Source organism: Nothobranchius furzeri, chromosome 3, assembly GCF_043380555.1.
Source record: "Nothobranchius furzeri strain GRZ-AD chromosome 3, NfurGRZ-RIMD1, whole genome shotgun sequence".
NCBI lineage: Eukaryota > Metazoa > Chordata > Actinopteri > Cyprinodontiformes > Nothobranchiidae > Nothobranchius > Nothobranchius furzeri.
The window spans coordinates 67,370,865-67,387,246 of NC_091743.1; the positions used below are offsets into that span (position 1 = coordinate 67,370,865).

Below are 16,382 nucleotides of genomic sequence, written 5' to 3' on the forward strand. Positions count from 1 at the left end.
TACATACTCTTGTGTTTTATGGCATCACTCATTGCTTTTGTAATGTTTTGGTCATTTATTAAAGTGGTTCATAGCATTTTTTGATTTAACTACTAGTTTGTACAACTGCTAGTCTACTCCGAGCCCCTCCCGGATGACTGAGCTTCTCACTCTATCTCCAAGGAAGAGTCCAGCCACCATGCGGAGAAAATTCATGTTGGCCACTTGTATCCGTGATCTCATTCTTTCGGTCACTACTCAAAGCTCGTGACCATAGATGAGGGTAGTAACGCAGATTGACTGGTAAATCAAGAGCTTTGCCTGGCTCAGCTCTCTCTTCACCACGACAGATCGGTGCAATGCCCGCATCACTGCATGCCACACCAATCCATCCGTCGATCTCACACTCCATCCTTCCCTCACTCCTGAACAAGACCCCGATGGTTCATGAGTGGTGGCTGACTGAAGTGAGAGATGGACCAATGGATTTATGTACTGAAGGTATAGCTCCAGTCTGTTTTAGAAAACAAGCTGCTGAAATAAAATGCAAAGCTCCTGATTTACTGATCCATCAAAATTCCAAACCCCGCATCTCATGCAGCTGAAAAAGCTCCTAAGTCCGTCTGGACTCCGCGTCAAACACAGTCACTGCTTCTCAGCATTATATGGTGTAAGCATCTGAGGATGCCTCCTGGTTGCCTCACAGTGGAAGGTTTCCAGGAACACCTCACTGTGTTCTGGGTCTGCAAACACAGATCAGATGTCCTCTCTGGCCTGGGAACAGCTTCCCTAGGAGAACCCGGAGAGCTACTGGGGCAAAGGATGTCTAGGCTTCCTTGGACCTCTGTTACTTGACATTGTATAGGGAGAAAGACTGTATGGGTTAGTGCACTTCTTATTTCTGCATGTGCTTAAGTCCTCTGAAGAATGTGGACTTTAAAACACCGTTTGAACACCTGTTCAAGTCACGTGCTAAACTGAACACAAGCGGGGATGAAAGCAAAACGCAAACATCTTGTGCGTGAGTGGGAATTAAGGATTCCCATTCAGCACCGAGATGATGTGAAACTCAGAGCAGGCTGCGCTGATCCGCCCATCCCCTCCTGTCAGCTGCCACTTGCTGTAGTGGTGATGCTGCTCCGGTCCGTGCGGAGGAGGAGAGGGAGCGCTCCGCTGCCCAATGACAGCGCAGGATGCTGAGAGAGGCTGCTGGGCTTGAATGGAGGCGACAAGATGCCGTCTACAGAGCCGAAGGAGACGAACTGACATCGATGAAGGTACATTTATTTCCCTGAATTTTACACCAGGCCCTCCAGCTCTTCATCACAGAAGTAATAACACCTGGAATACGCGAAAGCGTCCGCTCGCCTTTATTTCTAATGTGCGCGTTTCGTAAGCGACACGCCGGGAGAAATCACAGGCTGTGCGCGTCCAACAAAACCATTCGGTGATTGCTCAGAGACAGCGAGTCCAGAGCTGATTTGGCTGAAGGATATTTGCATTTTGAAGCCGCGGAGCAGCGCCGTATTTAAACATGTAGATTTGAATCTCGGCTTTTGTGTGTCACTGATGTTTCTGATCGGAGCACGCTCTCCGCGCTGGAGCCATCCAACATGTAGGCCCAAAGAGCTGTCAGTCTGACGGTCGTGCCCTCCAATATGCTGCATCAGTTCAGCCTGAACGTGAAGGATGAACACGTGAATGCTGGTGATAATTTTGTTAGACAGCTATCCGTCTGAGCCCGTTTCGTGGTTTTAAACCGGATCTAGGTTGTGTGGTGTGAACAGAACAGGCCAATTCCGTGCCACACATTAAGATTTAACGAGGACCGAGTGGGGGGAGGAGGAGGGGTCAGGCTGATGACGAGGAGAATGGATCTGTTGCATGCTGCTGATCTTCCTCATAGTGTCTTTCTAAATGTCAGAGTCAGAGCTTCCTGATAGAAACACTCCACAGATGAAGGCTGAGCCCGGCCTGTGGAAACATCTTTGTTTCAGGACATCTGTATCCTCCCATTCTGTTTCTGCATCACTGATGTCAGAACAGCCGCAGATCAGTTCAGTTCTTTGTTTTTATACATTTGTGACAAGTCAAATCCACGATTATGTTGTAAAGTTCAGGCCCCATTAGACATCATCACACACTGGTGAAATCACATCTCTGCATCTGACCCATCCCCGTGGGGAGCGATGAGCTGCAGTCATGGATGTGCTCAGCAGCTATTTGGTGGATACCCCCCCCCCATCACTTTCTTGAAAGTCTTATATGACCCGACCGGGTTTAGACCCCCAATCTCCCAGTCCCACGGAGGACAGTCTACCATAGGCCACTGTGTACGAGACTATGAGCCTCTTGTTATCACTGACTGCTGATCAGTGTGTGTGTGTGTGTGTGTGTGTGTGTGTGTGTGTGTGTGTGTGTGTGTGTGTGTGTGTGTGTGTGTGTGTGTGTGTGTGTGTGTGTGTGTGTGTGTGTGCGCGCTTACAAAATATCACATGAGCCACTGACTGGATTTCAAAGAAACTCAATAGTAATCACTGATCATGAACTGCGTCTAGCTTCCCCAGCACCATTAGCAAGCACAAACATGCTGTAACTCAGTGTTACAGACATTAGGCAAAATGTGGTGCTGCATGTTTTCATCTCTGCACTCCTTTACCTAAATATTTGCCAGTAATCTTTGAATTCAGTCTTGTTTATCTGTTACCAAAATACCGTACAAACCACTGGACAGAGTAGAATAAAACTCTGATGTTTATAACTGGATGTACGTCTGAAGTCGGCCCAATGGCTGCCACTGTTAATCCTCATAGAATGGGCTACATCTCAGTAAATTTGAAGGCTCTGGAGCTAAAATGTCTAGTAGCAGAAATGTTCAGACTCTGAATGTTAGGCTTTTCAAGATCTTGTAATAATATGAGAAAGATTATTCAAATATTTCCATTTCTACACACAAGGATCAATTTGGCACAAAAAGTGAATGGGAATCTGGATTACATCAAGGAATGCTACGCTTTATTTAGATTCTTTATTTCTGCATTTTGTTTTCTTTTATTCATTCTTACTATGAACACAATCACTGCTGTGACACTATTCTCATTCACAATAAAGGGATTTTTATTCTATTCTATTCTATTCTACTCTATTCTATTCTATTATTTGCAGTTAGCAGTTCTGAAATGAATAGCATTTACAATGTAATTAATTAATTAATGGGCAGATTTGAAAACAGCTGATGCACTTATTCTGAGTTTCTGTCTGTAAACGTTATCTAAACTGGAACCCTCCTGGCAAAGCTGGAATACAGAGGGAGAGGAAGCTGCAAGTGAAAGGAAAAGGCAATGTGCAGCCAGGGAAGAATAAAGCAGCCTTATTATCCAAAAAGTTCAAAAAGTGCAACATTGGTAGATTGTAAATTAATGTTTCTGTTCAGCAGAAGAACAGAACGGATGCAAGAACAACAGCATAGTTAGGGAAAAGGAGAGATATGAAGTCATTTCAGGAATTTGATTGTCATCACACCCAGACGTCAATATTTGTAGCACAAAGGGATGTATGAAAATATCGATGTGCTCACATATCGTGATATTTTGTGTTATGATCCCAAATCTGTATCTAAAAGGCAGCAGTAGCTCAGTGGGTAGAGTGGGTTGAACAGAAGTCATCAGAAGGTTGTAGGATCTATTCCAGTTCCAAGAAGAAGGAAATTCTGCTTTTGTGTCCTTGGGCAAGGGACCAGTGGCGCCAGTGTTTGGCAGCCTCACCTCTGTAAGTGTGCCCCAGAGCAGCTGTGGCTACACCATAGCTCATCCCCACCATCATGTGAATGTGTGAATGACTGATTGTGTTGTGAAGAACTGGGGGGTTGTGGAACCCTTGAAGGTGCCACACAAATACAGGCCATTTACCATAAAAGTAGTGTATCATGTTCAATACTGAGAATTTACTTGCAAACATTGTATTTCTTTTGTTGGGTGCTATTCAAACTCCAGATGCTAGGTGGCAGCAGATTTTACCTCATTCATTGTGATTGAATGAGATCTCTGGGTAACACCCGATGAGCTGTTCCCCCCCAGCACAAATGTTTTTGAACTAAGCAGAAAACTATATTTAGAGAAATGCACCACAGAGCACCGGTACAATGGTTAATGAAACTAAAACTGCTGGACACTCTGGTAAGAAATGTAAAAATTCACATTTTAATCCCAGCTGAGCAGTAAAGTAGGATAGAGAAATAGAAATAGATCTAATACAGAGGTTTCAGTATTTCTTTAAAAATGACAGTTGCCTCGGCTGTAGTCATAAATCAGTTTTACTTTGAAAATAAAATAGGAAATTGTCCATTATAAGATTCCGTTGGACAGATGACAGCCGTGAAAAATGAGGGAGGAGGATGTGACATAAAGATTCCCAGCTGGAATCGAAGAAAGGATGTTGCAGTCAGTTCCTCGGTTTATTGGCTCAGCAGCCGAACACAGCGGGCATCTTTTCTTCTAACTTCCCTCCCTTTTGACCGCTACATCATTTCCTTGAGATTTCAGTTTCTGGTGTTATATAACCTAATCACAGCTGAAAGTGAATAGCACAGAAAATGTCAGCTTTAATGCGCGGGCGGTATTGACATTTTTCTTGGTAAGAAAAGGCAAGAAGACATGTGAGACGGACGGGCTGAATCAATGGTCCGTCAGCGGTGATGCAAACAAAAGCTGACAAACAACGACTCAGAGATTTATCAAAGGATATTTAATTTGACATATTGCTCTGATTTATCAACACTACCGTTGCATTCAAAAACTTATTTTTTTGTCTCATTGAAAAATTCTTCAGATCTAACTACTTCGATGTTTTTGAGTGAGTAGCTCTTTGCTAAATGCTCTTTGATAGTAAACTGATGTTATAGTATCATAAAAACAATGCTACTTTGTACCAAAGTTATTGTTATTCCTCAGACGAGGGAATTCAAAGGAATGTTTATTTTTAGATCCAAATATGTTATCTATGGTTGGTTAGTTACTTATTAGTTGCAGCTTCGGTGGCTAGCGGGTAGTAACTCGCTTATTTATTTAATTTAACAAATCAATACACATTTGTTAAATTAAATAAATAAGCGAGTTACTACCCGCTAGCCACCGAAGCTGCAACTAATAAGTAACTAACCATACACACTCCTCCTTGAACCGTCACCTTATCGTGGTGGAGGAGTTTGAGTGCCCTAATGATCCTAGGAGCTATGTTGTCTGGGGCACTTAGTGCCCCTGGTAGGGTCTCCCATGACAAATTGGTCTTAGGTGAAGGGTGAGACAAAGAACGGTTCGAAGGATCTTTCATGGCGGTTAAAACGAAGAGTCGGAGTACCCGGCCCGGAGGGTTACCGGGGTCCCACCCTGGAGCCAGGCCTGGGGTTGGGGCCCGTGAGCGAGCGCCTGGTGGCCGGGCTTTCGCCCATGGGGCCCGGCCGGGCCCAGCCCGAACCGGATACATGGGCTCGTCCAACTGTGGACCCACCACCCGCAGGAGGAACATGAAGGGTCCGGTGCAATGTGAATCGGGTGGCAGACCAAGGCGGGAGCCTTGGCGGTCCAATCCCCGGACAAGAAAACTAGTTTTTGGGACATGGAACGTCACCTCGCTGGCGGGGAAGGAGCCGGAGCTTGTGGCAGAGGTTGAGCGGTACCGGCTAGATATAGTCGGACTCACCTCGACACATAGCATTGGCTCTGGAACCCGAGACCTGGAGAGGGGTTGGACACTCTACTTTGCTGGAGTTGCTCCGGGTGAGAGGCGGAGGGCTGGGGTTGGCTTTTTGTTAGCCCCGAGACTCTCTGCCTGTGTGTTGGGGTTTACCCCGGGGGACAAAAGGGTAGCTTCCTTGCGCCTTCGGGTCGGGGAACGGGTCCTGACTGTTGTTTGTGCTTATGGGCCAAATATCAGTTCAGAGTACCCACCCTTTTTGGAGTCCCTGGGACGAGTGCTAGATAGTGCTCCATCAGGGGACTCCATTGTCCTGCTGGGGGACTTCAATGCTCACGTGGGCAATGACAGCTTGACCTGGAGGGGTGTGATTGGGAGGAACGGCCCACCTGATCAGAACTCGAGCGGTGTTTTGTTATTGGACTTCTGTGCAAGCCGCAGTTTGGCCATAACGAACACCATGTTCGAACATAAGGATGCCCACCGGTACACTTGGTACCAGGGCAGCCTAGGTCACAGGTCGATGATAGATTTTGTAGTCGTATCATCTGACCTGCGGCCGTATGTTTTGGACACCCGAGTGAAGAGAGGGGCGGAGCTGTCAACTGATCACCACCTGGTGGTGAGTTGGATCAGATGGCAAGGGAACATGCCGCGTAGACCTGGCAGACCCAAACGCATAGTGAGGGTCTGCTGGGAACGCCTGGCAGAAGAACCTGTCAAGACGGTCTTCAACTCCCACCTCCGGCAGAGCTTTGACCACATCCCGAGAGCAGTGGGGGACATTGAGTCCGAGTGGGCCTTGTTCCACTCTGCGATTGTCGAGGCGGCTGTTGTTAGCTGTGGTCGTAAGGTGGCCGGTGCCAGTCGTGGTGGCAACCCCCGTACCCGCTGGTGGACACCAGAGGTTCGGGGAGCCGTCAGGCTGAAGAAGGAGGCCTACAGGGCGTGGCTGGTCTGTGGGTCTCCGGAGGCAGCAGACAGGTACCGGATAGCCAAGCGGGGTGCAGCAGTGGCAGTTGCCGAGGCAAAATCTCGGGCGTGGGAGGAGTTTGGTGAGGCCATGGAGAAAGACTATCGATCAGCTCCAAAGAGGTTCTGGCAAACTGTCCGGCGCCTCAGGAGAGGAAGGCAGCAACTCGCTCACACTGTTTACAGTGGGGATGGGGAGCTGCTGACGTCAACTGAGGCTATAGTCGGATGGTGGAAGGAATACTTTGAGGAGCTCCTCAATCCCACCAATGCGCATTCCGAGGAGGAACCAGAGCTGGGAGGCCTGGGGATGGACTGTCCGATCTCGGGGGCAGAAGTTGCTGAGGTAGTCAAACAACTACACAGCGGCGGAGCCCCGGGGGCGGATGAGGTTCGTCCTGGGTATCTCAAGGCTATGGATGTTGTAGGGCTGTCATGGTTGACACGTCTCTACAACATTGCGTGGTCATCGGGGGCAGTTCCTAGGGAGTGGCAGACCGGGGTGGTGGTCCCCATCTTTAAGAAGGGTGACCTGAGGGTGTGTTCCAACTATAGGGGGATCACACTCCTCAGCCTCCCTGGAAAGGTCTACTCCAAGGTATTGGAGAGGAGGGTCCGATCGATAGTTGAATCTCAGATAGAGGAGGAGCAATGTGGTTTTCGTCCTGGCCGTGGAACTGTGGACCAGCTCTATACCCTTGCAAGGGTGATGGAGGGGGCATGGGAGTTTGCCCAACCAATCCACATGTGCTTTGTGGATTTGGAGAAGGCTTATGACCGTGTCCCCAGGGGCACCCTGTGGGGGACGCTCCAGGAGTATGGGGTGGGTGGCTTTCTGTTAAGGGCCATTCAGTCCCTTTACCAGAGGAGCGTGAGTTTGGTCCGCATAGCCGGTAGTAAGTCGGACCTGTTCCCAGTGAGGGTTGGACTCCGCCAGGGCTGCCCTTTGTCACCGGTTCTGTTCATCACTTTTATGGACAGAATTTCTAGACGCAGCCGTGGTGTGGAGTGTGTCGAGTTTGGTGGCAGGAGAATCTCGTCTCTGCTTTTTGCGGATGATGTGGTTCTCCTAGCTTCATCCAGCTCTGACCTTCAGCTCTTGCTGGGTAGGTTCGCGGCCGAATGTGAAGCGGCTGGGATGAGGATCAGCACCTCCAAATCTGAGACCATGGTTCTCGACCGGAAAAGGGTGGCTTGCCACCTCCGGGTCGGGGGAGAGGTCCTACCTCAAGTGGAGGAGTTTAAGTATCTCGGGGTCTTGTTCACGAGTGAGGGTAGGAGGGATCGGGAGATCGACAGGCGGATTGGTTCGGCGTCTGCAGTGATGCGGACGCTGAGCCGATCTGTCGTGGGGAAGAGGGAGCTGAGCCAGAAAGCCAGGCTCTCGATTTACCGGTCGATCTACGTCCCAATCCTCACCTATGGGCATGAGCTTTGGGTAATGACCGAAAGAACGAGATCGCGGATACAAGCGGCCGAAATGAGTTTCCTCCGTAGGGTGGCCGGGCTCAGCCTTAGAGATAGGGTGAGGAGCTCGGACATTCGGGAGGGACTCGGAGTAGAACCGCTGCTCCTCCGGATTGAAAGGAGCCAGTTGAGGTGGTTTGGGCATCTGGTCAGGATGCCTCCTGGACGCCTCCCCGGGGAGGTGTTTCGGGCATGTCCTGCCGGCAGAAGGCCCCCGGGTCGACCCAGGACACGTTGGAGAGGTTACATCTCCAATCTGGTCCGGGAACGCCTTGGGGTCCTGCCGGAGGAGCTGGTGGACAAGGCCGGGGAGAGGACGGCCTGGAGCTCCCTAATTGGGATGCTGCCCCCGCGACCCGGACCCGGATAAGCGGAGGAAGACGAAGACGACGACGACGATGAAATCAATACACAATTTAAAAACACTGGTTATATATTTATATTGAAACTTATACGTATAAAATGTAACGTTATCTCCTGAGTCACGTGACGTGACGTGACCGCCGTGGAAGCCGCTGTCACGTACCGTACCAAACCGCACCAGTATATTTATACAGCACATTTAAAAATAGCGTGGCAGCTAACCAAAGTGCCGAACAGGAGAGGGAAAGACTCACACACAACAACAAAGACAGCATAGGAGTAAAATATAAAGCTAAAAACATATAACACACATAAAAGCAAGGCATGTGATGCAAGTCTGTTCCATTTAACCGTTTTCTTTGACCAAGGAAGGACAGTGTCCTCGAAAGCAAGGCCAGGTGCCTTGACATAGAGAAATATCCTTAAATTGACTTGACATTGCTCATAATTTGGGGTTAAATATTTTGCGACACCCCCTATGTTTCCGCTTTCAATTACGGACAATTGAAAACAAATGTTTTTCCCCTCCTCTTCGCTGCACATTCGTGCTTTCAGACCAGCTGACCAAATATAAAATGCACACACACACACACACACACACACACACACACACACACACACACACACACACACACACACACACACACACACACACACACACACACACACACACACACACACACACACACACACACACACACGCACGCACGCACGCACGCGCACACACACACGCACACACGCACACACACACTGGTGGTGATGAGCTACAATGTGGCCACATCTGCTCTGGGGCGAGGCTGCGATATACTGGTGCCACCAGTCCCTTTGACCACCAGGCAAGGTGGGCAGGTTAAGTGTCTTTCCCAAGAACACATCAGAAGGGGCTCAAACCTGCAACCCTCTGGTTACGGGGCGGGCACCTAACTCTTCTGCCACTGTCGTCCTGATAAGTTGCAGTGCAACAGCATGATCGTGAGGTCTGCATCCCGTTTGAATCCTTTGTCTCTGAGCTCCTGCTTCCCTATGTTGACTTTCAGTCAGACGCTCTTTTTCTCTTCTTATCTTCATCAGATAAAGGTTTCCTTTGTTTCATCTGAGACTCCGCCATGGTAAACACGACACCATAAATGCCAAACATCTCTAGCTTGTCTATTCTCAACATACTTGTCAAGTTCTGGATTTGAAAATAAGAGAAATGTTCCATCAGGGAAGGTGTAGTGTAGTGGGGGTGTGCAAGAACTATTTCTGGGAAAATAATACAGGAAGACAGTGTTTCCTCTAGGAATTTTTCCATCAGTGGCGGGGCGGGTGGAAATGGTGGGGTGTTGCGCGTGGACCGTTTCGCCTACAGCCGTGGAAGATGGCAGTAAATGGGTAAAATACAGATGTTTCCAGCCAAAATCAGGGACTTATCAGCTGTGGTTCTGAGGCCTCAGCATGGACTGCCGTCAAGCGTTACTGCTTCTAGTGAGAAACGTGACTTTGCGAGACTTGGAGGCGTGATATTCTCTCCACAAGAAGGGGCTGAGAGACTATTCCTTCACCCCGTAAAGGGTCGTCTTAGCACCACTGGCTCATAAAAACTATTTAAAATGCGACCGTTACTTTAAACTAAAATCTCCAAGTTGTCGTTTATCAAATTCATTATTTGTGTGGACACCTGTTACTTAAAAGCTGCAGTGATGGCCCCAGCGTTTTCCTTACAGATGATGCATCTGTGGGTGCAGCTGAGGGCTGGCGTCATCCAGTCTTACTGAATCGTCTACATCACAGACACGTATTGACGCGTCTCTCTGCCAGGATCTGTCTCTCTTTGTCCCTTAAAGTAAATGAATGAAAACCTTTAGACAAACGCCGATGCCTTAAACTTGTCACCGTCTCTATAATTGGCAAAATTTTCCACAGATATTTCGAGACTTGTGCCATCGTCTATGTCACACGCCTTAGGTGGCTTATCGGTGTTAGCCCAGACAGTCACCATGGCGACAGAATAAGAAGCGTCATCAGACAGAGGAGAAAGACATTCTTTTTACTCCTCAACAGGTCCAATTTCATTTATCCCTGCAGAATAAACAATCCCAGTTAGTCTCTGTCTTCTTAATATTTTTTGTAAATTTAACCTAAAAATATCAAGCAAAACATAAAAATGACATGCTGAGATTCAGTAAATCAGGTATGGAGATCATTTTGAGCCTTTGAAATGTTCCACCCATTATTACATCATTAAAAATTAAGTCTCATAGATAATTTATGTTCCTTTCTAGGCTGGATTCTATTTTAAAACTCAAATTCTTGCAATTTTGATTACCAGGGTGGCTGAAGTCTTTCTTGGTTGGGATCTTCAGCCTTCCTGTTAACATTATATGTTCATTACTTGAAAGAATAAGTGTAAAAGTAATAGTTTGTGATTTAATTCATTCTGCTTCAGTAATGAAAACTGTACCTGTTCAGGTGAGGATGTGCAGAGTTCAGACCTCTTTACGGTCACACTGTAAACAGACGAGTGTTTGTGGCTTTTTATCTGAGTTTATAAGGGCGCTGCAGAAATCGACCTTTTGACTTGTTCTTTAGGCGCTTTTATGTGAAGTGTCTGTCAATAATGATTTTTATTTGAACTTCTCAGTGTGTATACTGAACACAAGAAATGCACCCTTTGCAGAGAATTTAACGTCATGTTTTTGCAAATTGACAATCAGATTCTGATGTTACTAGTTTTCCTCTGAAAGCAAAAAACACAGCACGCGTTCCTGATTTAAATATTTGCTGTAAAGTTATAGGAAAAAATAAAATGGTGACATTTTCCCCCAAAATAACACCTGATTACAGATTACTTTGTCATGAAATATCCAACGTAGTATTAAACAGCTCTAGGGTACAGGACGCACCTGCAGAAGTCCAACTGGAAAGAAACAATTCATCAGATTAAGAGGTCTAGAATTAATATTTAGGAGAAAAGGAACTATTTATTGTCAGAGATAGGTCATTCATTTGTTTAAACTGTACATGTCAGCAACAAGTCTCTATGTTCCTTTGCCTTAAAATGAAAACCTTTACTAAAACAGGGCTGTGTTATTGATAAAAAGTGTTTTAAATTTTGATTTCCATGATACAAACACAATCACAATAATATTACTGAACAATACTTTTATTCACTATTTTTATTGGTCTTCAACTCCCACCTCCGGCAGAGCTTTGACCGCGTCCCGAGAGCAGTGGGGGACATTGACTCCGAGTGGGCCTTGTTCCACTCTACGATTGTTGAGGCGGCTGTTGCTAGCTGTGGTCGCAAGATGGCCAGTGCCAGTCGTGGTGGCAACCCCCGTACCCGCTGGTGGACACCAGAGGTACGGGGAGCCGTCAGGCTGAAGAAGGAGGCCTACAGGGCGTGGCTCGTCTGTGGGTCTCCGAAGGCAGCAGACATGTACCGGATAGCCAAGCGGGGTGCATCAGTGGCAGTTGCCAAGGCAAAATCTCGGGCGTGGAAGGAGTTTGGTGAGGCCATGGAGAAAGACTATCGATCAGCTCCAAAGAGGTTCTGGCAAACTGTCCGGTGCCTCAGGAGAGGAAGGCAGCAACTCACTCACACCGTTTACAGAGGGGATGTGGAGCTGCTGACGTCAACTGGGGCTATAGTCGGACGGTGGAAGGAATACTTTGAGGAGCTCCTCAATCCCACCTATGCGCATTCCGAGGAGGAACCAGAGCCGAGAGACCTGGGGATGGACTGCCCAATCTCAGGGGCAGAAGTTGCTGAGGTAGTCAACCATCTACACAGCGGCGGAGCCCCGGTGGCGGATGAGGTTCGTCCTGGGTATCTCAAGGCTATGGATGTTGTAGGGCTGTCGTGGTTGACACGTCTCTGCAACATTGCGTGGTCATCGGGGGCAGTTCCTGTGGAGTGGCAGACCGGGCTGGTGGTCCCCATCTTAAGAAGGGTGACCTGAGGGTGTGTTCCAACTATAGGGGGATCACACTCCTCAGCCTCCCTGGAAAGGTCTACTCCAAGGTACTGGAGAGGAGGGTCCGATCGATAGTTGAATCTCAGATAGAGGAGGAGCATTGTGGTTTTCGTCCTGGCCGTGGAACTGTGGACCAGCTCTATACCCTTGCAAGGGTGATGGAGGGGGCATGGGAGTTTGCCCAACCAATCCACGTGTTTTGTGGATTTGGAGAAGGCTTATGACCGTGTCCCCAGGGGCACCCTGTGGGGGACGCTCCAGGAGTAATGGGTGGGTAGCTTTCTGTTAAGGGCCATTCAGTCCCTTTACCAGAGGAGCGTGAGTTTGGTCCGCATAGCCGGTAGTAAGTCAGACCTGTTCCCAGTGAGGGTTGGACTCCGCCAGGGCTGCCCTTTGTCACTGGTTCTGTTCATTACCTTTATGGACAGAATTTCTAGGCACAGCCGTGGTGTGGAGTGTGTCGAGTTTGGTGGCAGGAGATTCTCATCTCTGCTTTTTGCGGATGATGTGGTCCTCCTAGCTTCATCCAGCTCTGACCTTCAGCTCTTGCTGGGTAGGTTCACGGCCGAGTGTGAAGCGGCTGGGATGAGGATCAGCACCTCCAAATCTGAGACCATGGTTCTCGACCGGGAAAGGGTGGCTTGCCACCTCCGGGTCAGGGGAGAGGTCCTACCTCAAGTGGAGGAGTTTAAGTATCTCGGGGTCTTGTTCACGAGTGAGGGTAGGAGGGATCGGGAGATCGACAGGCGGATTGGTTCAACATCTGCAGTGATGCGGACGCTGGTGGAGGTAGCCGGGGAGAGGACGGTCTGGAGCTCCCAAGCTGGGATGCTGCCCCCGTGACCCGGACCCGGATAAGCGGAGGAAGACGAAGATGAAGATGAAGACTTTTATTCAGATTATTTAGTTTGTGTCATCTATGCACGCCTATACTCTTTGTGATGGTTAAACGCATGGTGGAGTTTTTAAAAAGCAGCTCATGCAAAGATGGCAGAATGAGGGCAAAATACAACGGTAGCATATGATGTCTGTCTAAAATACGCCTCTGGTTTTTTAAGCAATGACCTCCCCCTATTTTCCAATGTGTCTGTATTTCTGTTTTCAAGCATCAATATTGTGTTAACAAAATGCTGACGACTCCCTGCTTGGGCGTCCAGGTTCCTGTAGTAGCTTTTCACTTATGAGCCTCCTTGTAATGTTATGTTACTGATCTTGTGATTAGTTGGTGTGTATGTGTTTTAAGCTAATGCCAAAGTGTTACAAACATGTTAATTATATGTAATATTCTTAGGTGAAAAAATGTGTTTGAATCCTTGCTTGTCAGCACCACGCTACCACATGCTGATTTAAAGGGAAACTATGCAACTTTTTCATACTTTTAAATCACTTTCTTGAGTCAGTTGGTGCTAAAAATGACCCTTTACAGGGTTCATGAAATGTCCCTAACCCCCAAATTCCACTACCTCCGCTCCGCTCCGCTCCGGTCCGGTCCGCCCCCGCCTTCCGCAGCCGCTCGCTTCCGAACTCAAATTTTACTGCTACCCACTCTACAACGGCTCAGCTCTGGTGCGGAGACCTGAGGTGGGCAAACAAGCATGCGCAGGATTTTCGAGATCTTGCGATACAGTCCGAGCAATAAACGCAGAAGTTAGATCCAAACACCCGTTGTGTGGGAGAAGCATCGGCATGAACTGTTTAATCTGCCCATCATTTGTGTTGAGAGATCAGCAGTGTTTGGATCAACAAAGTGTGACTCCTTTGATAGTAGAAACTGTATTTATGGCTTAATTTTGTGCATTTAAACTTCAGCCGCCATTGATAGTTGTTAAAAGTTGTTAAACCTATGCATATGAAACAAAAAACGCCTTTTGTTTATCGATTTATTGTGAAAAACGGAAATTGTGCTTGCTCCTTTTCCTGTTGGGGAGTTGTGATTTCTGTCCATTTACTGCGGAGGTGCTCCGGCGTCCGGCGAAAATAGGATTGATTCTATTTTTGCCGGACGCCGGAACAGAGGGCGGCGCATGGCGCTGCACTGCCGGAGCATGGCCGCAGTAGTGGAATTGCTCTGATTGACTACAATGGGACCGATTTTGCTCCGGCGTTCGTGTCGGAGCGGAGCGGAGGTAGTGGAATTTGGGGGTAAGACCTCCACCACCCTCTTTGGCCAAAATACCGCACTTGCAACTTCAGAATGCCGGTCTGGTCCCTAATGTGAAGCTGACATGCCAGCGCTGCAGTCTGCTTTCAGCACTTGTAGCTGTGGTCTTCTTAAAGTGTTACTCTGGATTGTAGTTACTAGATCAATTAGTGTGAAATAACTAAATGTATTTGTTATCGACATGCCCTAATTTAACTGTAATGCCACTTATTTATGTGGAAATATTTAAAAAATGTATGTTACTGATCAGTAAAAAATTTTTTGTAGAAAGTCAATATTTCCTCTTCAGTAGCTTTTTATGATTTTATTTTTAATAACAAAAATTAATTTATGTTATTCATTACTGATGGCTGCAGTTTGTTTCTACTTTATTCAAATGGTGATTCTTCTGTTTTTTATTAAGGGTTATGTTGAACATTTTTTATTTCCTCAGGAGAAGAGTTGATTAGCTGAAAATCACACATGCACAAAATTCTAGTGAAATCTATTTTTTTTACATTATTACTTTATGCACAGAATGTGAGCTTTAAAAACACCTCATTGTGGTTAATTTATAATCGAAGTGCACCAAAGTGATTAAATGTCAGGCTGCATGTTTTTGCTGATGAGCTCTTATAGAACAAGCTCTCTGACACTTGATACATGTTGGGTGGATATCTTTGTTTGCTCTGACACAAAGCAATCAGCTATCACTGTCAAAGAAGAGAAATGTGATGTGGGATGAAAAGTGGGGTTGTAAAGTTGTACCTTAAGTGTTATTTTGATTTATTTGACCAGTGGGGCATCTGAAATTATGTTTGAAGAATTCTGCATGCTGTGTGCAAACTGAACCACATAAGCGGAGAAATCCAGGCTTCCTGATGTGCAGTGTAACAGGAACTATTATGTATTTTTTATTTAAATGGTTATTTTTTTTTGACAGAATACTTTTCTCTGTTTCCTCAGATCTGACTTTCCAACCTTTCAGATGCGAAATGAGTCATCCATATTTCCTTCAAAGAGTCAGAGCCATCTGATTTCACCACGCCCCTGTTAAGGACCCTCCGGTGGCTACTCAACGTTGAATCACAGGACATGTACGGCAGTGCCAGAGCTGTAGGTCATGTAGAGAGCAGCCCTGTACGGTCCCCACGCCTTCCTAGGTCCCCCAGGCTGGGCCACCGTAGGGCTCACAGCGGGAGCGGGGGTGGTGGCGGGGGTAAGACGCTCTCCATGGAGAACATCCAGTCCCTCAACGCTGCTTACGCTACTTCAGGGCCCATGTACCTGAGTGACCATGAGGGCGTGGGCTCCACTGCCACTTACCCAAAGGGAACCATGACGCTGGGTCGCGCCACCAGCCGGGCCATGTATGGGGGCCGCTGCACAGCCATGGGAAGCAGCCCCAACATTGCCTCGGTGGGGCTGCCGCATGCTGACCTTCTGTCTTACAGTGACCTGGGCTCCCTCTCCATGCTGCACCCCCACCACCACCAGGGGGTGCCCTCCGCTCTCCTGAGACAGGCTGTGCGGGGCAGCGGTGGGGAGCTGCTGGAGATGCAGGCCCAGCTCAGGGAGATGCAGAGGGAGAACGAGCTGCTGCGACGGGAGCTTGACCTGAAGGAAAGTAAGTTGGGATCTTCCACCAACAGCATCAAGAGTTTCTGGAGTCCCGAACTGAAGAAGGAGAGGATAATGAGAAAAGAGGAGGCGGCTCGGACGTCAATCCTTAAAGAACAGATGAGGGTCACTCATGAGGAGAATCAGGTGAGAAACCCCTCCCTTCCTTTCTTCCATCCTCTAAGCGTTCA

The 16,382-nt window shown here is 47.7% G+C and overlaps 1 protein-coding gene across 5 annotated transcripts in view; it reads left to right on the plus strand.

The window, feature by feature from the left end:
- Positions 1–1,110: 1,110 nt before the first annotated feature.
- The window catches only part of erc2 (ELKS/RAB6-interacting/CAST family member 2), a 72,661-nt gene continuing 57,389 nt past the window's right edge, over positions 1,111–16,382 (plus strand). For all 5 annotated transcript variants that reach the window (XM_070549409.1, XM_070549410.1, XM_070549412.1 and 2 more), the window contains exons 1-2: positions 1,111–1,256; positions 15,538–16,338. In XM_070549409.1, coding sequence (XP_070405510.1) covers positions 15,667–16,338 — 672 coding nt within the window. In that variant the 5' untranslated portion in view covers positions 1,111–1,256; positions 15,538–15,666. The remainder of the gene's footprint in view (positions 1,257–15,537; positions 16,339–16,382) is intronic.